This window comes from Carlito syrichta, unplaced genomic scaffold (assembly GCF_000164805.1).
Source record: "Carlito syrichta isolate Samal-C Ts95f unplaced genomic scaffold, Tarsius_syrichta-2.0.1 Scaffold89697, whole genome shotgun sequence".
In the NCBI taxonomy this organism is placed as follows: Eukaryota; Metazoa; Chordata; class Mammalia; order Primates; family Tarsiidae; genus Carlito; species Carlito syrichta.
Genome location: NW_007033793.1, coordinates 225,931 through 252,552, shown reverse-complemented (window position 1 = coordinate 252,552; position 26,622 = coordinate 225,931). Strand labels below are relative to the sequence as shown.

Here is a 26,622-nt window from a genome sequence, read left to right as displayed (position 1 = left end):
TGCTGTGAGTTGCTTTAACTATCTTTCAAGTACAGTTCTCAGGATTTTACATTATTAAACAATAGTTATATCAAAAATGGCTCAGGGTCAAGAATACCTGCTGCAGAAAGGGAGCTGTATCCACTACCACAGACTGTATCCTTACAATTCTGGAGATGTTATACAAATCACGCTACTGCCATGAAACTTCTAGGTGTCCAGTCTCTAGGCAGTGCAAAAACTCATAAGACGACTCTTTCATTAAACTGCTAAAATAAAGGCAAAGAACCTGAACAAATGACTTTCCATAAAGTTAGAATTCAGATGTATCCTTTCAAAAAAGAAAGTCCTTAGATCTTGAGAAATGTCATTTTATATTCTCACTGGCTTTGCCCAAACTGTTAAGCGACTAAGATTAAGCCTACAATTAAATTGGTAGGGCCAGTAGGTTAAACTTCACCATCATTATTCATTTTAAAAACCTCACATGGCTCCCTACCCTTAACATGTTAGCATCATTATGATATTACACTGACAGTATGGGTGGCAACAGAATACCTGGTTGTCCACAAAGTTGGGTTTGGTACACAGACAGCATAGAAGGAATAAAGGTAATGATTCAGTGACATGCATAGTGTCCCCGCAGCCAAAAAGAGGTAAATGAAGAAGCATCCTTTTGCTTTGTATAAAGTGATTGATTCAGTTTTAGGCAGGCTAGGTTTAAAGCAATGGTAGGGTGACCAGGTGGAAATGTTTAATAGGCCAGGAGGATTATGAAACTGATTGCTATGTTATAGCTCACACAGGAAATAAAGATGAGTAATATTAACAAAGAGAAATCTACAAAGATTATTATAATTGCTTTATTTGTAATGTACAAGTAGTATTCTAAAGAGGCTCTAGAAACAGAAGGGAATTAGTTAAAAAGTATTTCCTAAAAGACACTACTGATAAAAAGAAACAAAGGAAATTTCATTGGAAATTTCTGTAGGGAGAAAAAGAGAAGTCTTTCTTATAAACATCAAATACTCACTCCCAGGTTTTTTGTAAGAAAAAATTTCACAAGAACATGTCATATTTATGAATTAACTCACTCTTTTATGCACTGAACAAATATTTAGTGCCTGCGTGGAGCATTCTAGATAGTGGGAATCTAGATAGTGGGAGCCTGCGTGGAGCATTCTAGATAGTGGGAATACAGCAGCGGACAAGGAAAGCCCTGCTCTCCCAGATCAGAAGCAGTCAGAAAATAGATGAGAAACAAGTACATAATTTTGGGGTGGCACTGAATTCTTTTCTTTTTTTTTTTTAGTTGAAGTCTCACTCTGTTGCCCAGGCTGGAGTGCAGTGGCACACTCATGGCCACCGCAGCCTCGACCTGCTGGGCTCAGGTGAACCTTCCACCTCAACCTTCCAAGTAGCTGGAACTACAGGTATGTGCCACCACGCCCGGCTAGTTTTTTGATTTATTGTAGAGATGAGGTCTCACCAAGTTGCCCAGGCTGGTCACGAACCTGTGGGCTCAGGCAATCTTCTCACCTCGGCCTCCCAAAGAGCTGGAATTATAGGCATGAGCCACCACACCCGGCCAACACTGAATTCTTAAAAGAAAAATAAAGTAGGATAAAGGATCTGAGAGTAGCAGGAAGCAGGAGTGTGGAAGGAGGCTATTTGTTGTGTATAGCTTCTCAGAGGAGGGAATAATTGTGCAAAAAGACTAAATGAAGAGGAGAAAGTCCTAGGAAGAGCTATAGGTATAATCATCAATTCCAATAATCAGTAGACAGTTGCTCAAAAAAATGGAAACATGGGGCAACCCCTTCGGGTCCCCTTCCACTGTGGGAGCTTCTCTGTCCTCTCAATAAATCCGGTTTTCTCACTTAAAAATAAAAAAAAACAGCCGGGATCGGTGGCTCAGCCTGTAATCCCGCGCCTTTGGGAGGCTGAGGTGAGTGGATTGCCTGAGCCCGCGGGTTCGAGACCTGCCTGGGCAGGCGAGACCTCATCTCTACAATAAATAAAAAAAAAATTAGCCAGGCGTGGTAGCGCGCGCCTGTAGTTCCAGCTACTTGGAAGGCTAAGGCAGAAGGACCGCCGGAGCCCAGCAGGTTGAGGCTGTGGTGGCTGGGAGCGGCCACTGCACTCCAGTCTGGGTGACAGTGAGACTCCAACTCAAAAAAAAAAAAAAACAGGAACATAACATAGATGCATTTCATATTTCATAATTCTGTACCTCTTTTTAAGAGGTTCTAAAAATGTAGAATGAACTGACAATAGACATAATTTACCTTTTCTTCCAGATCCTCTGAAGAATAATCCTCTTCTATAGGATGCCTGAAACATAGGTTATGCTGATGCCACCACATCCACTGAAAACCCCACTACAGACAATAGCTAATCTGAAGAAATAAGGCAAGATGATGCAATTGACAGCCTTACTTGGCTTTGCAATTTTAAAAAATCCTAATAATGACACTTACAGCTAGGAAAACCTCACAATGTTGTAACACACTATTTGATTAACACCTTGTGGACTAGCTCCAATCTGTAACCAGGTTCCCTTATGATGGGGTTTATGATGTCACGGTACAGCTGCAAATGTCACAGAGCTACCAGGCCTGCATTCAAGACAGTTGATAAAGGATTTTAAAAATGTGAATTCACAATATAGCAGACTGCTCTATCAACTCTGCTTACTGAGAAATCAAATCTCTCTGCACTATCTAGGTTCATTTCAAGGACTACGATGAAAATCTACTATCAAGCTAAATAAGAAGTTGAAAACTATCTTGATTTCTGTACACGGAGACAATTCTCAAAAGACTGAATCTTCTATGAGGGAAAAAAGTGTGTAAAGACTATTTCAAATATTTTAAGGTTGAAAGCAAGAAAATAATTACATTATAAAATGAATACTTGAATTAAAACATAAAACATTTCACTTTATTAAAACGCTTATTTTATTGTGTTCAGTAAAAGTACAAACACAAAATGAAAATTATAGAGTTAGTCCTCATTATGGTATCTTGAATGGCTTCCTTCCCATTTAGTTTTTTTAAAACTTTGTGGCTGGTCAGGTACAGTGGCTTGCACTTACAGTGGCCAGGCACAATGGCTCACTCCCAGTACTTTGGGAACCAAGGTAAAAGGATTGCCTGACTCCAGAAGTTTGAGACCAGCCTGGGCAACCTGACAAGACCTCGTCTGCACAATAAATCAAAAAAATTAGCTGGGCATGGTGGTGTATGCCTATAGTTCCAGCTACTTGGAAGGCTGAGGTGGAAGGATCACCTGAGCCCAGCAGGTCGAGGCTGCGATGGTCACGATTATGCCGCTGTACTCTAGCCTAGCTGACAGAGTGAGTCTGACTCAAGATCAGAACAAAACTAAACAAAAAAACCACTCTGGCTAACAAATAGCAAAATCAGTGGAGTTAAATTTTATTTATTTTGCCTTGAGAAAATCAATTGGAAATATTTGTTAATAACAGATTTAGTCAAGTACAACTATTATTTCTGTATCTACTGTTATAGACATTTTGTCTTGAATCCTTTTTGTGTAGAGTATAAACTGAAATCTGTAAGAAAAAAACAGGGGGAAGTGGCTCACTATAAATAAAAATGGCCGAATTTCATGTCTCTAAAAAATGCACCTCTTGAAAGAAAAGCAAGTCATTCTTAATTATACAGAGGGGTTTAAAGAATCTGTTTTGAAAATACTTCAGTTACCTGTTTTGGGTTCTTTGTCCTTTAAAAAACAATGCTCTAGCTAATTTGTCTAGTTAATCCTTATAGTATCTTGAATTTCCCCTTTATAATATTTGGAGCATTATTTTGCATCCTAATCAATAGGAGGTATGTTTCATTTATTGTCATAATATATTTTAAAGTACTATGAAAATGAACATGATCTTTACAGAAGTCAAAACTTTTAACTCTACAACTTTTAAAAGTCAGTCTTATATTTGGTTTCAGTAAGACTGAAACTGATCATAAATTTACTAGCCAAATATATTTCAAAGTAATAAATGCACATAGGGAAGTAGTTGCAGTGACAACCTAAGCCTCAGAAGGCTTTTATGCAGCAGATATCATATAAGGGCAAACAGCAGATACTAAAATTGCTCTTAACAATAATACAGATCATTTCTAATAATGAATAAGAAATGTACATGCCAAAAGCCAGAAACCACAAAATGAATGTCTAAAATCTACTTACACAAAATTTCATGTCAATCTTTATGTCTGACCTAAATCAACTTTTTATAAGAACATCTATGAAGCAGACAAATTGCAATTCATTTGAAACTCTATAATATTTCTCCTACCAATCACTTGGCGTAAGTTTAAAGAGTACTGACTTGGCAAAAATAATCTAAAAAAACAGTAATGAGGCTGGGCACAGCGGCTCATGACTGTAATCCCGGCACTTTGGAAGGTCAAGGTGGGAGGAGTACTTAAAGCCAGCCTAGGCAACACAGTGAGACCTCATCTCTACAAAAAAATTAATTAGCCAGATGTGGTAGTGCATGCCTGTAGTCTCAGCTACACAGGAGGCTGAGGTGGAAGGACTGCCTGAGTCCAGGAAGTTGAGGCTGAGGTGAGTTGTGATTGTGCCACTGCATTCCTGCTTGGGAGACAGAAAGAGACCCCCAACTCAAAAAAAAAAAAAAAAAGTAATGATAAACAAAATGTGGTATATACATACAATAGCATATTATCCAGCCTAAAAAGAGAAGTCCTGTCCCATGCCACCAAATGAATCAATCTTGAGGACATTATGTTAAATGAAATGTCCATCACAAAAAGACAAATTCTATTTATAGAAGGCATCTAGTCCAATTCATAGAAAGTAAATGGTGGTTACCAGAGACTGGCCAGAAGGGGAAAAGGAGAGGAGCTTTTTTTTTGAGTTGGAGTCTCTTGTCACCCAGGCTGAGTGCAGTGGCATGCTCATGGTTACCGAAGCCTCGACCTGCTGGGCTTAAGCGATCCTTTCACCTCAACCTTCCAAGTAGCTGGAATTACAGACATACACCACCACACCTGGCTAATTTTTTTATTCATTGTAGAGACGAGATTTCACCAAGTTGCCTATGCTGGTCCCGAACCCCTAGACTCAGACAATCCTCTGGCCTAGGCCTCCCAAAGTGCTAAGATTACAGGCTGAGCCACGAAGGAGCTGTTTAATGTGTGCAGAGTTTCAGATTTACAAGATTAAAAAAATTCTGGAGATGTGTTCACATCAATGTAAACATACTTAACACCACTGAACTGTACAGTTAAAAATGGTTAGCATGATAAATTTTGTTAGGTGATTTTTCCCCCCACAATAAAAAAAACAGTACTAACTATGGTCTCAAACTTGGTGGATATGAAAATTAACTGGCTTCTCACCAGGAAAACACTCAACAAATTGATTTTACTTAATGACAATGAGACTGATTTCCCCCTCATCATAAAATACATAATTCTAAAGCTCGGAACATTCATATTCCTGGCCCCAGATTTACAGTTCAACTGGATAAAATTTAAATTTTCTATGTCTTCACACAGAAGTTGAACTGGAGTCTAAATATGAAACTATCTTCTCTGTCATGGAACAATGGAATAACAGTATACATTATATATGTATAAGTATAGTAGTTACTCTGCACTATGTATATATACATATATAAAGTACTATAAAATACATACAGAGAGTATAGCTTATTATTACTATCTGCTAACTATGGATTTTTCCTATGTAGTACTCTCCGAAATTGTCTTGTTCAGCACTGAGTACCTGTATATTACAGGTGCTAAGTGACGGAGTGGTTAATGAAATCTAAAGCCAGATTGTCTGGGTTCAACTCTTGGTCTGTCTTTCTCCAGCTATGTGATCTGAAACAAGTTACTCAGATTCTCTATGCCTCAACTGCAAATGAAGATGAAAACAGTAAGTTTGTAGAGGGTTGTTGTGAAGACTGAGTCAATGTGTGGACAGCATTTAGAACAGTGCCTGGTACATACAGAGTATTTGATAAATGTTCACATCTATTACTTTTATTACTGCTACATTCCATTCAAATAATTTGGTCGCCAAAGTAGAGCTTAAATAGTACATATGTATATTAAACACTTTAATATGGAAGGATTAAAAAAAGTTTTTAAAATGTCCTCAAGGTCAGGCATGGTGTCTCACATCTATAATCCCAGAACTTTAGGAGGCAGAGGCAAAAGGACTGCCTAAGCCCAGAGGCTTGAGACCAGCCTGGGCAACATGATGAGACCCTGTTTCTACAATAAATAAAAAAATTAGCCAGGCGTGGTGGCACATGCCTGTAGTTCCAGCTATTTGGAAGGCTGAGGCAGAAGGATCACCTGAGCCTAGCAGGTTGGCTGTGGTGGCCATTGTCATGGCACTCCAGCCTGGGTGACAGAGTGAGACCCTGACTCAAAAAAAAAAAAAAAAAGTCCTCAAAATGAAGGCACAGAAAAAATAAAGAACCAAGGAATTACATAAAAGTAGAAGTCAAAATCAGAATCATTTTTACAAAACATGGCCAGACCAAACTACATGTGCAAGTCCAGTCCAATGGTCAAAGTTCATAAATGGTAAAGTCTGAGTTCAGCTCCTTTAATGAATTTTATGAAATTCAGTCTTATCATGAAATCCAATATACAGGAGTAAATATAAAAAATATTTTAGATTTTCAGGACCAAAGTGATCTGACGGAAATTTTGTAATGTTTTAAAGTATCTAGAAGAAATCTAGAGCACCTAAATTAAGAAGTATAAAACATTCACTTTTAAATAAGCTCATGACATATCAGGAGAACTTTTCTTATTAAAACAACAATAAATTCGCTTTTCTTTTCTATAACCTCTGGAGACCTATTAAGTCTAGTAAGTAGATTTATGTTACTTTAAAATGGATTCCCACCTAATACAATATATTTTTAAACCACCATAAGCTACTTCATCTTAAAGCTGAATTACTACCATTTAAAGATTGATGCAGTTTACTATAATAAAAGCAAACACTTACTGCACATTGACCATGTGCCAAACTCTGTGTTTGTGCTTCACATAAATCATCTCATTTAATTGAAACTATGAAATTAGTATTTGCTATTGTTTTAAGGTAAAGAAAGATCAAATAATTAGTCTTAATGCTTAAACCTATGTGTAAGAATGTTATTTTATTTTATTTTTTTTTGAGTTGGAGTCTCACTCTGTCGCCCAGACTGGAGTGCAGTGGCCGCTCCCAGTCACCGCAGCCTCGACCTGCTGGGCTCCGGCAATCCTTCCGCCTCAGCCTTCCAAGTGGTCGGAATTACAGGCATGAGCTACCATGCCCGGCTGATTTTTTTATTTTATTGTAGAGATAAGGTCTCACCAAGTTGCCCAGGCGGGTCTCGAACCCGCGGGCTCAGGCAATCCACTCATCTCAGCCTTCCAAAGTCATGGGATTACAGGCTGAGCTGCCGAGCCCAGCTAAGAATGTTATTTTTTAATCTAGTATTAAAAATTCCTCACACCACGGTTTTTAAGTAAATAAATTTAATTCAGACTGAACACAGATATATATATTAGGGCTCTTTTTCCTTATTTCAAGTGAGAAGCAGCAAACAAGACCTTAGAGAAGATAAAACAAGAAACTCTAAGGACAAAAGACCTAGAAGACCAGCCTAGGCAGTACCTCCCATGATATATTAGCATATCCGATAGCAAATATACACACATTTTTATTGTTATTTCCTATTTGACTTTACTTTCTAGTGACCATGGTTTGCTGGTGCCCTAAACAAATGTTCAGTATGCCAACTGGGTATCACACAGGAGGTTGCAAAATCAAGAAAAAATAATTCCTGATTTTTCCATCAAATTTGCTACAACTGGCCTCTCTTGTGAGCCTGGGTTCCCCAGTAGTACATTTAGCAGTCTGTTTAAGATTTTAGATGGATTCCTTTATAAAGGATAGGAGCTGCTTCCTAGAGAGCGTGTCTCATATTGATAGACTAGCAGAAAAAAAAAAACAGTCTGGGAAAACATATAGAAGCTGGAGATGCATTTTTTTTAAAACTGACAAATAAAATTGTATTTATCATGTACAACATGATGTTTTGAAGTATGTATGCGTTGTGTAATAGTTAAATCCAGTTAATTAACAAAGATATTACCTCACAAAGTTATTTTTGTGGTGAGAACACTTAACACCCAATTATCTTTGCAATTTTCAACAATACATTATCGTTAACTATAGTTACCATGCTGTACAATATATCTTTTGAACCTATTCCTTCTAGCTAACTCTAATTATATAACCTTTAACCAACATCTCTCCATCCTCTCCTCCCCACTAGTTACCACCATTTTACTCTATTTCTATGACAACTTTTTTAGATTCCACGTATGAGTGAGACCATGCGGTATTGCCTTGCTGTGCTGGTTTCACTTAACCTAATGTCACCCAGATTCATCTGTGTTGTTGCAAATGACAGGATTTTGTTCTTTTTTTTATGGCTAAATAGTATTCTGTTGTGCATATATGCATTTTCTTTATCCATTCATCTGTTGGAGGTTTAGGTTGATTTCATATCTTGGCTATTGTGAATAATGCTGCAATAAATGTGAGACTGCAGTTATCTTAACACACTTATTTCATTTTCTTTGGCTATATACCCAGGGGTGAAATTGCTGGATCATCTAGTAGTCCTATTTGATTTAGAGGAAACTTCATAGTTTTCCATAATGGCTGTATCAATTAACATTCCCACCAATAGCGTGTGGATGCTTCCTTTTCTTCACATCTTTGCCAACACCTGTTATCTTTTGTCTTTTTGATAACAGCCATTCTAATATGAGTGAGGTGATACATCACTGTGGTTTCGATCTGCATTTCCCTGATTAGTGATGTTGAGTGTTTTTTCATATACAGTCACATACCATATGATGACATTTGTCAATGATGGACCACACACGTGTCCATAGTACCTTAAAATTATAATGGAGCAGAAAAATTCTTATTGCCTAGTCTCTGTAGCCAATGTAATGTCATCATGCCACATATTACTGACATTTGTGGTAATGCTGGTATAAACAAACCTGTTGCGCTGCCAGTCATGTAAAAACACAGCACATACAATTATGTACATTACACATGCTTGGCAATAACAACCAACCATGTCACAGGTTTATATATCTACGATGTGTTTTTTTGTTGTTGTTATTTGAGAGCGTACTGCCACTTACTAAAAAAAAAGTTAACTGTAAAACAGCCTCAGGCAGGTCCTTCAGAAGGTGTTCCAGAAGAAGGCATTGTCATCATGGGAGATGACAACTCCACACATGTTCCTGCTCCTGAAGACCTTCCAGTGGGACAAGATGTGATGGGTGATATTGGTGATCCAGACCCTGTGCAGACCTAGGCTGTGTGTGCTCATGTCTTCATTTTTAACAAAATAGTTTAAAAAATCAAAAATTTAAAAATAAAGTTTATAGGATATAAAGAAAACATTTTTGTACAGCTGTACAATGTTTGTGTTTTAAGCTAAGTGTTATTGTAAAAGAGTAAAAAGTTTAGAAACTTAAAAAGTTACGATAAGCTTCAGTTAATTTGTCATTAAAGGAAATTTTAAAAACCAGTTTAGCATAGCCTATATATACAGTGTTTACAGTAAACAGCAGTGTAAAGTAATGGGCCAGGCCTTTACACTCCCTTATCACTCACCCTGACTAACCCACAGCAACTTCCAGTTCATAGTAAATGTCCTACACAGGTGGACCATTTATCTTTTATAATGTATTTTTACTGTACTTTCTGTGTTTAGTTACACAAATACCATTGTGTTCCAATTGCCTACAGTATTCAGTACAGTAACCTGCTGTACAGCTTTGTAGCCTAGGAATAATGGGCTATACCATACAGCCAAGTATGTAGTAGGCTACAACATCTAGGTTTATGTAAGCACACTTCTATGATGTTCACACAGTGATGAAATCACTTAGCAATGCATTTCTCAAAATGTATCCTTGTTGTGAAGCGATGCATGACTGAACCTGTTGGCCATTTGTTGGCTATTTGAGAAATATCTATTCAGATCTTTTGTCCATTTTTTAATATAAGGTTGTTTTCTTGCTATTGAGTTTCTTGCGTGTTTTGACTATCAACCCCTTATCAAATGTATAGTTTGCAAATATTTTCTCCCATCATGCAGGCTGCCTCTTCATACTGCTTATTGTTTCCTTTGCTGTGAAAAAGTTTAGTTTGACATAATCCCATTTGTCTATTTTTGCTTTTGTTGACTGTGCTTTTGAAGTCATATCCAAAAAATAACTGCCCAGACCAATGTCATGGAACTTTTTTCTTGTTTTCTTTGTGTGTAGTTTTTGTGTCTGTTTTTATGCTAGTACTATGCTGTTTTTGGTTACAATAGTTTTGTAGTATATTTTGAAGTCAGGTAGTGTGATGTCTCAAGCTTTGTTCTTTTTGCTGGAGATTGCTTTGAATAACCACTCTTTAGTGGTTCTATATAAATTTTAGGTTTTAAAAAAAAAATTTTGTGAAGATATCACTGGTATTTTGATAGGGATTGCAACTGAATCTTTAGATTGTTTCGGGTCATAAGGACATTTTGACATATTAATCCTTCCAATCCATGAACATGAAATATCTTTCCATATGTTTGTATCTTCTTCAATTTCTTTCATCAATAGTTTTCGATATTGAGATATTTCACCTCCTTGATTAAATTTACTTCTAAGTATTTTTTTTGTAACTTTTATAAATGGGATATTTTGATTTTTTTTTTCAGATAGCTCTTAGCATATAAAAATGCTACTGGGATTTTTGTTTGTTGATTTCATACCCTGCAACTTTACTGAGTTCATTTACTAGATCTGTTTTTTGATAGAAGTATTTTCTATACATAAGGTTTTCTATATAAGATTATGTTGGCCAGGCACGGTGGCTCAGCCTTGCAAACCAGCACTTTGGGAGGCCAAGGTGAGAGGACTGCCTGAGACTGGGGGTTCAAAACCACCCTGGGTAACTTGGTGAGACCTCATTTCTACAATAAATTACAAAAACTAGCCAGGCATGGTGGCATGTGTCTGTAGTTCCAGCTACTTGGAAGGTTGAAGTGGAAGGATCACCTAAGCCCAGCAGGTCGAGGCTGCAGTGGCTGAGTGTGTGCCACTGCACTCCAGCCTGGGTGACTCCAACTCAATAGAAAAAAAGATTATGTCATCTGTAGACAATGACAATTTAACTTCTCCTTTTCCAATTTAGATGCCTTTTACTTATTTCTCTTTCTTAATTGCTCTGGCTAGGACTTCCACTAGTATGCTGAATAGAAGTGACAACAGTGGGCATCCTTGTCTTATCCTAGATCTTAAAGAAAAAATTTTCAACTTTTCCCCATTTGGTATGATGTTAGCTGTGGGTTTGTCATACATAGCCTTTATTGCATTGAGGTACGTCCCTTCCACACCTAATTTGTAGGGATTTTTGTAATGAAGGGATGCTGAATTTTGTCAAATACTTTTAATGCATCTATTGGATGATCATACAGTCTTTGTCCTTCATTCTGTTAACATGATGTATCACATTTATAGATTTGCATATGTTGAACCATCCTTCCATTCCTGAGATGAGTCCCACTTGATCATTGTGAATGATCATTTTAATATTAATATGTGGTCGAATTCAGTTTGCTAGTATTTTGTTGAGGATTTTTGCTTCTATGTTCACTGGGGATACTGACTTACAGTTTTCACTTTTTGTCATGTCCTTATACCCATTGTTTTTTTAAGGAGAGTACTATCTGCCAAAATAGAGCTCTATTTCTGAACAGAACCTACCTGTTTAAAGGCAAATGTTTTACCCGAGCTATGTCTGTTTGCATCCTCTTCATCTGATGGTGTCTCTATGTCATTCACTCAATACCATAACTAGGGCTTTCTTTCCTATGGCTTTTTAGAAAACCACTACAGTTTTATCTCTGATAGGGTTCCACAAATTCACATTTCTGAAGAGTACTATGAAGATGTTGTCACAAGTGTTCAATGAAGTTGAAATTTCCCAAAGCCTCTTTGTTTTCCAAATGTAATTCATTTAACAGTTTGAGATTTACAATGGTGTAAAACGAAGAAAACAATAAGGCAAACAATCTCTGAATCTTATTCAAAGAGGAAATTACAGTAAATGTTTCCTTTTTCAAATTTTAATGTCTAGTCCATACTTTTTATTTTTGTTGTTTATCCTTTTATTGTGGTAAAAAAAAAAAGTAACTTGAAATTTACTATTCTGTGTACAGTTTGTAGTGTTAAGCATATGCACATTATTTATTATTATTATTATTATTATTAAGTCACAGTCTCACTCTGTTGTCCAGGGTAAAGTGCATGGCACTATTACAGCTACCATAGTCTTGACCTGCTGGGCTCAGGCAATACTTCTGCCTCAGCCTTCCAAGTTGTTGGGACTATAGGCACGCGCCACCACATTTTATAATTTTGTTGTAGAGGTGAGGTCTTGCCATGTTGCCCAGCCTCCCAGAGTGCTGGAATTATAAGCATTAGCTACTGCACATTCATATGTTATGTGAATCTAACATATTCACATAATTGTTGGATATCTCCAGAACTATCTGAAACTCTATGCCCATTAAACAATGACTCTACTTTTCCCCTTCCTCCCAGCCTACTCTTTTATTAAAAAAAAAAGGGAAAAGGGTAAAAAGAATAACTGTTATTTTTTCTTTACTTCTAGTAACAAACTACTCATTATTAAAACTAAAAAGGAGAACTTGAACATTAAACAGAGTATCAAAACTTCATAGAAAATAATTACAATGATAGAAAAGATCTTTACAATCTCTCTAGCACTAAAGTAAATTTGTATGCATTTTTTCTGATAATTATAAAAACAAAGGATTTTTCTGAAATTTGACTTTGAATGCTTTATACCTCCTGAATTACCTTTGAAACATCAACATTTATTTAAAGCAAAGTACTATCATCCTTAATACACTTATTGGGATGAAAACATGAGAGCATATTCTAAAGCCAAAAAGCTAATCTTTAAAAAAATACATTAGCTATTATATACAAAATTGTCAAAACATGAGTACAGATGTATATAAATTCTTGTTCAAGTTGAAAAACACAGTCATTAATATTAACAGTTCACAAGTCACTTTTCCTTATAGACCTTGAGTCATGAATTACCTTTAAGAATGAGTTACATTTCAAAGCAGTGGGTTTTCTTGAGTTGACTGACTAAGGAACAGCAAATAAAGCAGAGTTAGCATTTATTGAAAAAAAATCCATTCTCTTTTTCTTCCTAATTGTTCACTTTTGTAGATATTCCTAATTGAATACAAAGGTTATGTTCAAAAGATAAAATAAGGACAATGAAAAAGAGCCAGGGGAACACACAAAAATAAGGAGCAGTAGAGGGAGAATAAATAGTAAAATAGAAATTTTTAGTTCAAAATCTTAAGAGAAACATTTTTCTCCTTTGGTAAGAGTTCCTCAGCTAAGAGAATTATGATACTGAAGTTAAGAAACTAGAGTCAATTAAACACTGAGTTTAAATTAGATCTTAGCTGAAATATATCAAATCAACCTAACATGATGCAGACCACCTTTAATAAACAAATATGCTGCTGACCTATTAACAAATGTAGCTTGAGGTTTTTTGTTTGTTTGTTCATTTTTTGTTTCCTGGTGGCCATCTGCATCCTTCCTGGCCCTATTTAGGAGCAAGAAGATGGATTTTTGGCACAGTGGACCAAAAAAATGAGAATTGCCATTCCAATTTTCCACCAGATTGAAAGAGAAAATTTACACCTCATATATTACAACATTTCCAAATGTATCCTGTTAAATCATTTCTACATCACACCCTCACTGCATGGCTTTGTTCTGAGGTGCTCCTTATACACTGTGTGCACATAGAATAGAGAGGATAGAAAAGGAGATTAGACGGGTATAATTCCCTGGTGGCTTCTGCCTCCCTAGCACCTGGTTTCCAAAAACACACGGGTCCTTGGACAGGTTAAATGTTATATGAGAACTAATTCTCTGGAGCAGAATGCTGACCCTGACGATCTCCAGAGATTCCTTCCAGCTCAATTACTCCTGTGATTTTGCCCCTTCATCCACCCCTTCTGTCTTTGCTGAAACCTTGAGAACTGGTCATCTACAGATTTATTTAGCTTTCAGAGTTAAGGTGTCATGCTCAGGCCTAGAGGTTTCACCAGCGCTATGAGGAATGCTTCAAAAAGCCAGGTTTAAAGTACATGCTTTCTGATGGCTCCTTCTGAATTACCTCACCCACCTAGACCTTCATGGCAGTGTCATCAATTCTCAAGAATCTTGGAACAAGAAAAGTCAAGTTGTATATTCTGTTGCTTTCAGAGTAGATCACACATTTATGAGATAAATGGGGAAACATGAATATGGATTGCATATTATACCAAGGAATTATACTTGATTTTCACTAGGTATGATAATGACATTTGGTTATATAAGAAAATGTCCATAATTTTTTAAGACTTACATACCCGAAGTAAGTAGGAGTAAAATGACATGATGTCTGAGAAGTGCATAGCTGCTTAAAATACTTCAGCAAAAGGAAAAAAGAAGATAGATGAGGCAAGTGCTTTTATTGAGACAGGGTCTCACTATGTTGTCCAGGCTAGAGTGAAAAGGTTATTCACAGGCATAATCATAGCTCACTGGTGTCTTGTACTCCTGGGCTCAAGTAATTCTCCTGCCTCAGTCTTCTAAGTAGCTGGGACTACAGGTGCATGTCATCACATCTGGCAAAATCTTGGTAATTATTAAGAGTGTGTATGAGATCATTATTCTATCCTTGTATACATTTAAAATCTTTCATAATTAAGTTTTACCTTCTCATTGCCCATCTAAAAATAATCTTATTTCCAGAGGATGTGTCACTATTTTAAAACTGTTTGTATATACAGTATGTCTGCTATTCACCATTTTAGTTTCTGGAAAGGAAGGGTTTCCTCCTGGAGCATTTATTTAAAATAGATGCTCCCATTTATTATCAAGAGTTTTTCCGAGACTGGGAGAAATCCAGTCTTACATATAAGTGCATATACTTAATAAACACGATACCAGTCAATTAAAAATAAATCAACATAAAAATAATTCAGGGGCCGGGTATGGTGGCTCATGCTTACAGTCTCAGTACTTTGGGAGACCATGGCGGGAGGACTGTTTGAGCCTGGAAGTTTGAGACAAGCTTTAACAACATAATGTGACCTCATCTCTACAAAAATATCCGAACATTAGCCAGGCGTGGTGGCACGCTCATGGAGTCCCAGCTACTTGGGAGGCTGAGGTAGAAGGATATCCTGAACCCAGGAGGTCAAGGCTGCAGTGAGCTTTGTGTGTGCTACCGCGGTCCAGCCTGGGTAACAGAGTGAGATCCTAACTCAAAATAATAATAACAACAGTAGTAATAATAATAACAATAATTCAGGGCTGGATGTAGTTGCTCATGATTATAATCCCAGCACTTTGGAAGGCCAAGGCAGAAGGACTGCTTGAGTTTGAGACCAACCTGGGCAATATAGTAAGACTTCATCTCCACAAAATAATAGTAGTAATTCAGGCAAGAAGAAAGCCAAGTCACAATATTTAACTCTCAATTATTTGCTATACCAGAGTTTGTTAATGGTAACTCCTGCTTCCAAGTTTTTGACATTATCACCACTGTAGTTGTATTTTCAAACACAGATAGAAGAGAAAGGCTCCATGTATAACTGGGAAGTTATAAAATAGAAACACTTAAAACTTCAGGTCCCCTGGTACACCTCTACCTCCCCTCAGTTCATCAGCAGAACAGAAGCCTGAGAGCCAAGAGCAAGTTTGCAAGTCCCTGGTGATTTTCAGGGTATACCTGATAAGCAGAAGCTCTGGAAAGGCCAGAGCAGTCACAATGACCAGTATCGAATGACATCAGAAGCAAAGACACAAACCCACTGAGTCTTTTGGTAACATCTTTGTTTCCACAGTTTAGTAATAAACTGACCACATAAACAAGGAAAGTGAGTGATATACATTCCTCTTTATACATACTGCATTTAAATCTAAAACATCTGGAAATTTACAATCCTCAAGTTTCAAGAAAACGAGATAAGTGGCAAGTAATATGATGCCATCAAGAATTATTCAGAAGAGTCAGACATTTTTAGCATGCATCATAGGGTTAAAGAGTTCAGCTTGGTCAAGCTCAGTGGCTCATGCCTGTAATCTCAGCACTTTGAGAAGTCAAGGTGAAAGAATTGCCTGAACCGAGTTCAAGACAAGCCTGGATAGCATGGTGAGAACTCATCTCTACAATAAATTTTTAAAAATTAGCCGGGCATGGTAGAATGCACCTATAGTCCCAAGTACTCAGGATGAGAAGGCAGAAGGAATGCCTGAACCCAGCAGATCAAGACTGCAGTAGCTATGATCATGCCTCTGCGCTCCAGCCTGGGCAACACAGTGAGACCCAGACTCAAAAAATTTTTTTAAAAGTTTGATTTCCTACCTTCCCATTATAACACATACTCATAAATGAACAGCTTCAGATATCACAAAGACCCAAATTAATAATTATGTTCAGAAAATGTCGACTGCTAAGAACTGTGTTCTAATTCTTTAAAAGATCAGGATCCATGCATGGCATAAAGGACAATTATCAGTTTACTAAAATAATCCATCATCATACAGGTTACTTCTTAATCTCTTTATATTTCTAGTATGTAAAAGATAAAAAAGTTAATTTTTGTATCAAATACTTCAAGCATATAGGAAATTTTTAAATAGCAAAAATCCATGAATTTGCTATCCAGGCTTAATATCAACATTTATTAGCATACAACATTACAAAAGCAAACATACAATTTTTCTTGTTCCTTGATTCAGCCTTCTCATAAATCTCGAACTCCCCCTTCTATTTTATTCAAAACATTCCCAACTTCCCACATCCCAGTTCTCACCCCTTTGCCTCACAAATCGCCTTTCTCTATTACTTTGCAGACAGGCTTTTAAAGAATTTATACTTCCAATTTCCACAGCCTCTCTTGTTATTTATTCTCTAACCTACTAAAACCTAGATTCTGTCCACTGGACTTTTATTCAATTCCAAAACCTTAGAAACCCATGGCTACTTTTCAGATGTCATATACTTGATCTGGAGGCATCTCTGACTGAGGCTCACAGAGCTGGCTGTCCCAGTCAGAAGGTCCTCGAATTACAAACTACCTTCTTTAGATAATGAGGAAATAGTGTTTGGGCTGTCCAGCCCAGAATTCTGTGGCAAAAAACACGTATAAAAGTTAGTAAGCCAGGACCTAAGTGGAGGCACGTAGAGGCAGAAGGAAGACGACATGTTTTCCTTTTTTTTTTTTTGAGTTGAAGTCTCATCCTGTCACCCAGGTAGGAGTGTAGTGGCACACTCATGCCCACCGCAACTTCAACCTGCTGGGCTCAAGTGATCCTTCCGTCTCAGCCTTCCAAGTAGCTGGAACTACAGGCACAAGCTATCACACCAGGGTTAATATTTTGATTTATTGTAGAGACAAGATTTCACAAAGTTGCCTGGACTGGTCTCGAATCCCTGAGCTCAGACAATCCTCTTGCCTCAGCCTCCCAAAGTGCTGGGATTACAGGTTTGAGCCACAGCGCCCAGCTGATGTGCTTTCAACTACAACTTCAGCAAAGAAAGGCAGAATTATCGCCCAGAAATCATAGCTCTAACAACTGTGGAATATCCCATATTAATGAAAAAAATATACACGCTTTCTATTCTGTTCTATTCTATTCTATTCACACAGACAAAAATACTTAAGGATATATAACACAATTCTAATGACAATGAAATATCTGGATGCTAAGATTAGGGATAGTTTTTATATTCTTTCTTTCAATAATATTTATTTTGTTAATTATCTACAATGCTAACAACAATTAGATCCCTGAATGTTAAGATTAGGGATAGTTTTCTATGTTTTAATAGTATGTATTTTGTTAATTATCTACAATGAATGTGAATATATATATTTTTTTACAAGGTTGCATTTTTATTTTTTTAAAGAAAAAGATGGGCAGGTCTGTCTTCCAGTGTAACATAAAAGGATGTTGCTAGGGAGATGCAGCCCTGCAGATACTTGCAGAAAACCTCCAGGGAATGAGTGGGTGTGGCAGCCTGGAAGGGGAAACAAGCTCTCTCACAGGAATCCGCCTGACCTGATATAACCCAAGAAGTGTCTGGTGTTCCCCACAGGCTTGCCAGTCAGCCAGCAAGTCCTTCCAACTCTCCCTTCAAAGTACTGCTACAATCTCACTGCTGCTCTGTACTCCACACTACCACAACTCAACCAAGCACCCTAGTCATGTCCCCACTCTGGGTTCACTTACTCCCAACCCCACTGCTATATGGCTACTTGTGTCTAAACACGATGAGCATCTGAAAATATTTCAAGAATATTTAGAGTACAGGATACCCTAAACTCCCAAATGTATACATCCCTCTGCTCACCTTTACTAGCCCAATTTCCCAGCCCAGACACTAGGCTCAGCTAAACCCAATACCTGCAGTCTCTGAAAATCCCATACTGACTTTGTGCCTCTGTACACACTCTTCCCTCAGCCTAGAATATGTTTCCCTACGCTATCTGCCCAGCAAACTCCTACTCACCCTTTATATCTAGCTCCCAGGAAATCTGGAAAGCACACCTGGTCAACTGGCTGCTCTCTTCTCTGTAGCCTTATTCATTTTGTATAAGAATCTAGAATAGTGCCCTAAACACAGTAGGTATTCAATAAATATTTCATGAACCAATGAATAAATGTGTTTGGTTTTACTGCATATTTTTATAGAAATCGCATAAATCAATTTTAGGATCTAAAAAACAGGCACTAATACCAGTGCTCTTTGGATAAAATCAATTCAAAGTTTTAGATCTAACTGAAAAGAAATGAGCAGACCAAGTGTATACTGGGTAAGTGGTAAGATTTACTAGAAAAGGATCCCAAGGCTGAAAGGCCCAGAGGAAACACCAGACACTTCTTGGGTTACATCAGGCTGGGCAGATGCCTGTGAGAGCACTTCCTTCCCCTTTCAGGCTGCTACACCCACTCATTCCCTGGAGGATTTCTCCAAGTATTCTGCAGAAACTCTTAATAGCTAAGAATATTAGAACTGTATCAATTTGGAATTAGCAACTCTCTCAAATAGTAATTTAAGGACTACATATGATGGAGGGCTTTCTGTTTTTCCTTCTAATAGTCTTGGTGGCAGCAGAGACAGAGCACTGCCAAACATCTGTTACATGCATAAGTAATTAGAATACATATCTTGTCTTCAAAATCAAACCAGCAAGAATGGTTGATAACCAGGAAGCACAGAAAATTTAAGCCAACTGAAAGAAAACAGAATCCACACATAATTTTCATTTCCACCGATTTGACTTTCATCAGCGCCTGCCTATTGCCTACCTGAGCTAAAGTAGGAATTGAATTTTGACCAGTCTGAGTTTGCATGTGAGCAGATTCGCTGTTTGCCACAGAATCTGTTACACTTCCATCCTGCTGGGATTCAATTGTTTCCATGGTCATTTGTCTGAAAAGACAATAAAAAGGAAGAAGTATTAAGGCCCTATCTGAGTATCTGGAACTTCAGGCTGAGCATCCCTAATCCAAAAATCTGAAATTCAAAATACTCCTGAATCTGAAACTTTTAAGCACCAAGACACCACAAGTGGAGAATTTCACATGTGACCTCATGTGATGGGTCACAGTCAAAACGCAGATAAAACTTTGTTTCCTGTGCAAAATTACTAAAAATATTATATAAAATTATCTTCAGGCTATATGTATCAGGTGGATATGAAACATAAATGAATCCCGTGTTTAGACTTAGGTCCCATCCTCAAGATACCACATTATGTATATACAAATATTCCAAAGTCTGAAAAAAATCCAAAATCAGAGACACTTCTGGTCCCAAGCATTTCAGATAAGAGATATTCAACCTGTACTGTACTGTTTTTACCCAGCTTTCTAATACACATTTCTGATATCTAATTGTACTATTTTATTTTTTCAAGAAACAGGTTCAGTACTAGAGTTCTACCTCTCCAAGCTTAAGACATCTTTTCTGCTCACTGAATATGACCATTACCAAGGGAACACTGCAGAATGTATTATGGTAATTCGCTAATTATAAAACTAAAAAAACTTAACCATAAAGTCTCCTTGATAATTATTTTAAGACTTCTGTTTATTATGAACGTGCAGTAAAATTAGGTTTTCCTTTTTTGTTTGTTTGTGTTGTGTTTGTGTTTGTTTTTTTGAGTAGGAGTCTCACTCTGTTGCCCAGTCTGGAGTATAGTGGCATGCTCATGGCCACCACAGCCTCAACCTGTTGGGCTCAGAAGATCCTTCAGCCTCAGCCTTGCAAGTAGCTGGAACTACAGGTGTGTGCCACCATGCCTGGCTAATTTTTTGATTTATTGTATAGACGAGGTCTTGCCAAGTTGCCCAGGCTGGTCTCGAATCCCTGGGCTCAGGCAATCCTCTCCCCCGGGCCTCCCAAAGTGTAGGGATTACAGGCTTGAGCCACCGTGCCTGGCTTGGCTTTCCTTTTTTTGTGAAAAGTATACTCTATGATTCACAAGGCCTAATATACCTGCTTTAAATTATGATGTAGTATGAAAGGATAACCCCATTGTCTAAATTAAATGTGTTATAACAATGTATCTTGTAGCTGGTCCAAAGATAGTGAGTTATCTCAATCTATTGTTCCCAGTCAGTTACAGATTGAATTCCTTTTTCTATTCTTTCCCATATTCTCACTACTGCACTTGACTAGTCTTAAAAAAGTAAAAAAGAAAATGTGTCTTGCTTTGTTAGTACCAAGTAGCTTCTAATAAACAAGCCCTAGTTATTGAAAGAAAAGGATTGGCCAGGTGTGGTGGCTCACTCCTATAATTCTAGTGCTTGGAGAGGCTGAGGCTAACAATTCAAGACCAGCCTAGGCAAACATAGAAAGACCCCAACTCTATAAATAATACATAAATAATTAGATATGCATGGTGGCATATGCCTGCAGTCCCAGCTACTTGGGACGCAGAGGTAGGAGTTCGAGGCTATAGTAAGCAAAAGAAAGAAAGAAAGGAAGAAAGGAAGAAAGGAAGAAAGGAAGAAAGGAAGAAAAGAAAGAAAGAAAGAAAGAAAGAAAGAGAAGTAGGGAATCTCATCTTTTCAAAAACTTTTGATATGATTTTAGTTTGTCTATAAATTCAATTTAAGTTAACTGCTTCTGTATGGAGTCTTTCTAGAAGCTAACCCATATGATAATGAATATCCTATTAAGAAAATATATAAAATACAAATAAACAAAATTAAATTTTAAAAACTTACTTAAAGAGTTGGGCACAATGGCTCAAGCCTGTAATCCCAGCACTTTGGGAGGCTGAGGTGAGAGGACTCACTGCCTGAGCCCAGGGTTTAGAGACCAAACTGGGCAACTTGGCGAGACCTCATCTCTACAATAAATCAAAAAATAAGCCAGGAGTGGTAGCACATGCCTGTAATCCTAGCTTCTTGGAAGGCTGAGGAGGAAGGGTCACCTGAACCCAGCAGGTCAAGGTTGTGGTGACCCTGAGCATGCCACTGCACTCCAGTCTGGGCAACAGAGTGCAACTCCAATTCAATAAATAAATAAAAACTTACTTATAGGAACTACTCCCTGATGTACAGCTCTTCAATTGTCAATAACACAATGTGTTTTTTCACCTTAGTCTAACTGTATATCCAAAAAGCATACAGTTGACTTAGAACTTTGAATTTAAATATCCAGGTCATTTTTTCAGATTTGGTTAGATACCAAATTCTATAGCTCGTTCATTTATTTTCTCCCACTTAATACCTTCTTCTACATTCAATAGTCATTACCTGAGTCCAAGCCTTCCATTCTCAAACCCATCTACTATAGTCTATACTACAAAGTTATTTTACTGTACTGACCATGACAATTTACAGCAATTAAACCAAAATAAAAATCCTATAACCTATCGTGGAAAAATGTCTTTTCCTTAATAGTCCCTAATCCTTTATCTCTTTTCTTATTACTTCCCAGCATGACTTCTCCAATTCTAGGTAACATCATCAAGCATAAACTGCTAATTCCTACTGTTCCATTTTTGCTTATAAGAGCAGTTCCCAAAGAGAATAGCTCACGACATTAGTTCTGCGGGATATGAAAAGGTATTATCTGGGAAAAGAGGGGAGGGAGAATGCTCAGACAAAACGTTGTAAACATCTGTGATTAAAAGGTTTTTTCACTGCAGAAATCTCAAAAGCTTCAATTGGCCAGTGTTTCTTGAGAAGGTGGAGGGCGTAGATCCAACAGGCAACATTTTTCAAAAGCATATGACCACCAAACAATCCCTTTTTCCAAAAGCATGGCCCAGCAAGAATATTTTGGAAACAGCCTGGGAAATGTTGTCTTGTGCTATTTTTTATACCCTTGTTAACAGAGTCTCTTAAGATTCTGCCAACAACTTGAGGTTTCAAAAGAAAAATTACATACTGAAAGCCTTCCCCAGTAAACACTATTCATTTTAGAAACATTAATTTAGCATCATCTAGACAGATCCTGAAAATATAAGAGAGGGTAAGTCATGGCTTTTGCCCTGAAAGAATCCATTGACTAGATGATCCTTGGTTTCTCAACCTACGGTTCTTAGAAAAATTGCCTCAGAATTAACTAAAGTATTGTTGTAAAAAAATGCAGATTCTCAGACTCAACCCCAAATTTAATTAATCAAACATTCTGAGGTATCTAATTTTTATACTCACATGATTCCAATGTATATTAAAATTTGAGGCCAGGCACAGTGGTTTACTCCCATAATCCTAGAACTTTGAGAGGCCAAGGTGGGAAGAATGCTTGAGGCTAGGAGTTCAAGACCAGCCTAAGCAACAAAGCAAGACTCCATCGCTACAAAAAATAGACAAATTAGCCAAGCAGGTTGGTATGCACCTGTAGTACCAGCTACTCAGGAGGCCGAGGCAGGGGGATTACTTGTGCCCAGAAGTTTGAGGTTGCAGTAAGCCGTGATCATGTCACTGCACTCCAGCCTGGGTGACAGAGTGAAACCCTGTCTCAGGCCGGGAACAGTGGCTCACATCTATAATCCCAGCACTTTGAGAAGCCAAGGTGAGAGGACTGCCTGAGCCCACGGGTTCGAGAACAGCCTGGGCAACTTGACAAGACCTCAGCTATACAATAAAATTTTTTTTAAAGTATGTAGTTACAGCTACTTGGAAGGCTGAGGCGGAAGGATCACCTGAGCCCAGCAAGTCGAGGATGCGGTGGCCGTGAGCATGGTCAATGCACTCCTGCCTGGGCGACAGAGTGAGACTCCAACTCAAATACAAAACAAAACAAAACAAAAACAAAACCCTGTCTCAAAAAAAAAAAAAAAGGTAAAAATAAATTTCAGAAACATTTAGCTTATTCACAGACAGAAATAAGCTGGGAGTGGTGGCTTACAGCTGTAATCTCAGCACTTTGGGAGGCTAAGGTGGAAGGATTGTTTGCAGCTGGAATTCAAGACCAGACTGAGCAATATAGCGAGACCTTGCCTCTACAAAAATAAAAATAAAAAAATCAGAGGGGTGGTGCATGCCTAAGGATTGCTTGAGCTCAGGAGTTAAAAGACCAGCCTGGGCAACATGGCAAGAACTCGTCTCTACAATAAAATTTAAAAATTAGTCTGGTATGGTGGTAGGCGCCTGTAGTCCCAGCTACTTGGAAGGCTGAGGTGGAAAAATTGTCTGAGCCCAGGAGGTTGAGATTGCATTAGCCGTGAAAGTGCCACTGCCCTCCAGCCTGGGTGACAAAGACTCCAACTCAAAATAAGAATAGACAGTAATGAACACAAGTAAAACGTCCTAAATTGCGTGAAGTATGCTGTCATGAAATGCTCTGGAAAACATAGGAGGAAATGATTAAGGTTGCCTTAGACAGAGCCATGTGAGTTGTATTAATACAATGAAGGCTGAACAGGATTTCACCTAGAAAAGGAAAGATAGACTGTGAGAGGAAGCAAAGTCCAGAGTATGTCTGGGAAACAGAACAGCTGACTGAAGTAGGAAATCTGGCTGAGGGGCAGGGAGGCTTAATTAGATTAAGATGGGAGGAGGACTGAGTAGGACTGGTAGAAGAAGGGCTGGAAAGATCGGATGGAACCAGGTAAGGAATTTAATACTCTAGAAAGAAAAAACTGTCTACCTTACTCATATGCCTCCTCCACTCTAGGCCCTTCAGTATTTATGGACCTAACCTACAGAGGGTGCCCAAAAACAGGTGTACACATTTTAAGAAAGGAAAAACTGTTAAAATTGTAATATTCAAATATACTGACAACAAAAGATGAATATACAAGTCACTTCTGACTTCTGAAATTACAAGAGGTGTTCCAAGTGGCTACCATCAGCGTCCAGACACTTCTGATTACAGCAAACTACAAGTAGTACATAAACAACATCTCTTAAAATGTGTACACAGAGGCCGGACTTGGTGGCTCAGCTTGTAATCCTAGCACCTTGGGAGGTCGAGGCAAGTCAACTGCCTGAGCCCAACAGGTTTGAGACCAGCCAGGGCAACTTGGCAAGACCTCATCTCTACAATAAAAAAAATTAGCCAGGTATGGTAGCATGTGCCTGTAGTTCTGGCTACTTGGAAGGCTGGGGCAGAATGATTGCTGGAGCCCAGCAAGTCGACACTGGGGTGGCCATGAGCGTGCCACTGTACTCCAACCTGGGTGATGAAGTGAGACTCCAACTCAAAAAAAAAGAAAAAAGTGTATACATTTTTGGCACCCCCGATATACTGTATAAGGGTTCAACTATTTGGTATTATAGAATTCACTCAAGAACCAGATAAATAAGCAAAAGCTACCCAGGAAAGACGAATGACCCAAAGTCCATATAGAAAATCTCTAAAGTGAAGAAAATCTCTCCTGGTTCACACATTTAACTCACTTAATTCTTATTTCAAATAAAAATCTCAATTACCAGGTTTCTAAATATATTGTATATATAAGTAACAGTTGACAATGAAAGGGGAAAAGTTTTTGCTATGCTTTTGTTTTTGGAGACAGGGGCTCACTCTGTCATCCAGACAGAGTGGTGTCATCTTGGCTCACTGTAGCCTTGAACTCCTGGACTCAAGCAATCCTCCAGCCTCAGTCTTCCTGGTAGCTGGAACTACAAGTGTGTGCCACCACACCAGGCTGATTTTTTTAAATTTTATTGTAGAGAGTAGCTGGGACTACAGGCAGGCACCACCGTGCCCAGCCAAAAGGGAGAAATTTTTATGGTGGACATTAAACAGATTAAGAATTCCAACTGCATGGCCAGGAAGGTCCACACAGGATAAAATTGCCTAGTTCTTTATACTTAGGAAGTTGAAGGACTTATGAGTTACAATTCAATAACTGATATTTACAATAACTATCATTATGCATAATGTACTTTAAGGACACAGGGGTACACATGGTAGAATCCAAGCAATCTTCCATCTAAAAAAGTTTTAAAGCTTAAGAAAATACATTATTTAGGATTCTGTGTGATATAATAAAAGCCTTTATAGGCTACCAAACAGATAGCAAAATGTTTTACACATGGAAGTATTTTTATATATTATCTCATGCAGTTATCTTAACTGGTCTCTTTTTCTCTTGAGTATTTTCCAGACTTCAGTCCTTTGCCCTTTTTCCTTTTTCAATACTATCAAATTGTTCAATATTATGAATACTATGGCTTCCAAATCTGAATTTATTTATTTATTTATTTTTATTTTTTTGAGTTGGAGTCTCACTCTGTTGCCCAGACCGGAGTGCAGTGGCTGCTCCCAGCCACCTCAGCCTCGACCTGCTGAGCTCCGGCGATCCTACCGCCTCAGCCTTCCAAGTAGCTGGAACTACAGGTGTGTGCTACCACGCCTGGCTAATTTATTCATTTATTTTTTTTATTTTTATTTTTGCAGTGGAATATTATTCAACCTTTTATTTATTATTTATTTTTCTATAACATTTTTTATTTTGATATTGTGGGGTACAGTTAAGGGTTAGGTATATAAATATGCTTCGTTCAGGCACCCTTGTTGATAAGGAGTGTCTCCCCATCCCCAGACAGATAATCCCACCTCCCATTCCCTTCCTCCCCATAGTTGCCCACCACTGTCAGTCCTTTTTTTAATAGTATTACAATGGATGTTCAAGGTCCGCTATATGAGTGAAAACATGTGATACTCATATCTTTGTTTCTGTGAGAGGTCACTCAGTATTACTGACTCTAGTTCCATCCAGGTTGCTGTGAAGTTCATGATTTTGTTCTTTTTTATGGCTGCGTAGTATTCCATCGTGTATATGTACCACATTTTTTAAATCCAGTCCTCTTTTGATGGACAGTATGGTTGATTCCAGGTTCTTGCTATTGTGAACAATACTGTGATAAACATACGTGTGGAGGTATCTTTTTGATAGAGTGATTTGAGTTCTTCAGGGTATATTCCCGGTAGGGGGATTGCGGGGTCATATGGGAGGTTGATATTTAGAGC

At 37.9% G+C, this 26,622-nt stretch overlaps 1 protein-coding gene across 6 annotated transcripts in view; it reads right to left on the bottom strand.

Annotated features, from left to right (window-relative positions):
- Window positions 1–19,607, bottom strand: part of CREM (cAMP responsive element modulator) — a 62,173-nt gene extending 42,566 nt beyond the window's left edge. For 3 of the 6 annotated variants that reach the window (XM_008058237.1, XM_008058243.1, XM_008058223.1), the window contains exon 1: window positions 19,488–19,607. In XM_008058237.1, the coding sequence (XP_008056428.1) occupies window positions 19,488–19,607 (120 nt within the window). Of the gene's footprint in view, window positions 1–2,267; window positions 2,550–19,487 lie in introns of those variants that run through there. The other 3 variants (XM_008058278.1, XM_008058271.2, XM_021712374.1) reach the window with 1 other exon arrangement.
- Window positions 19,608–26,622: the final 7,015 nt, after the last annotated feature.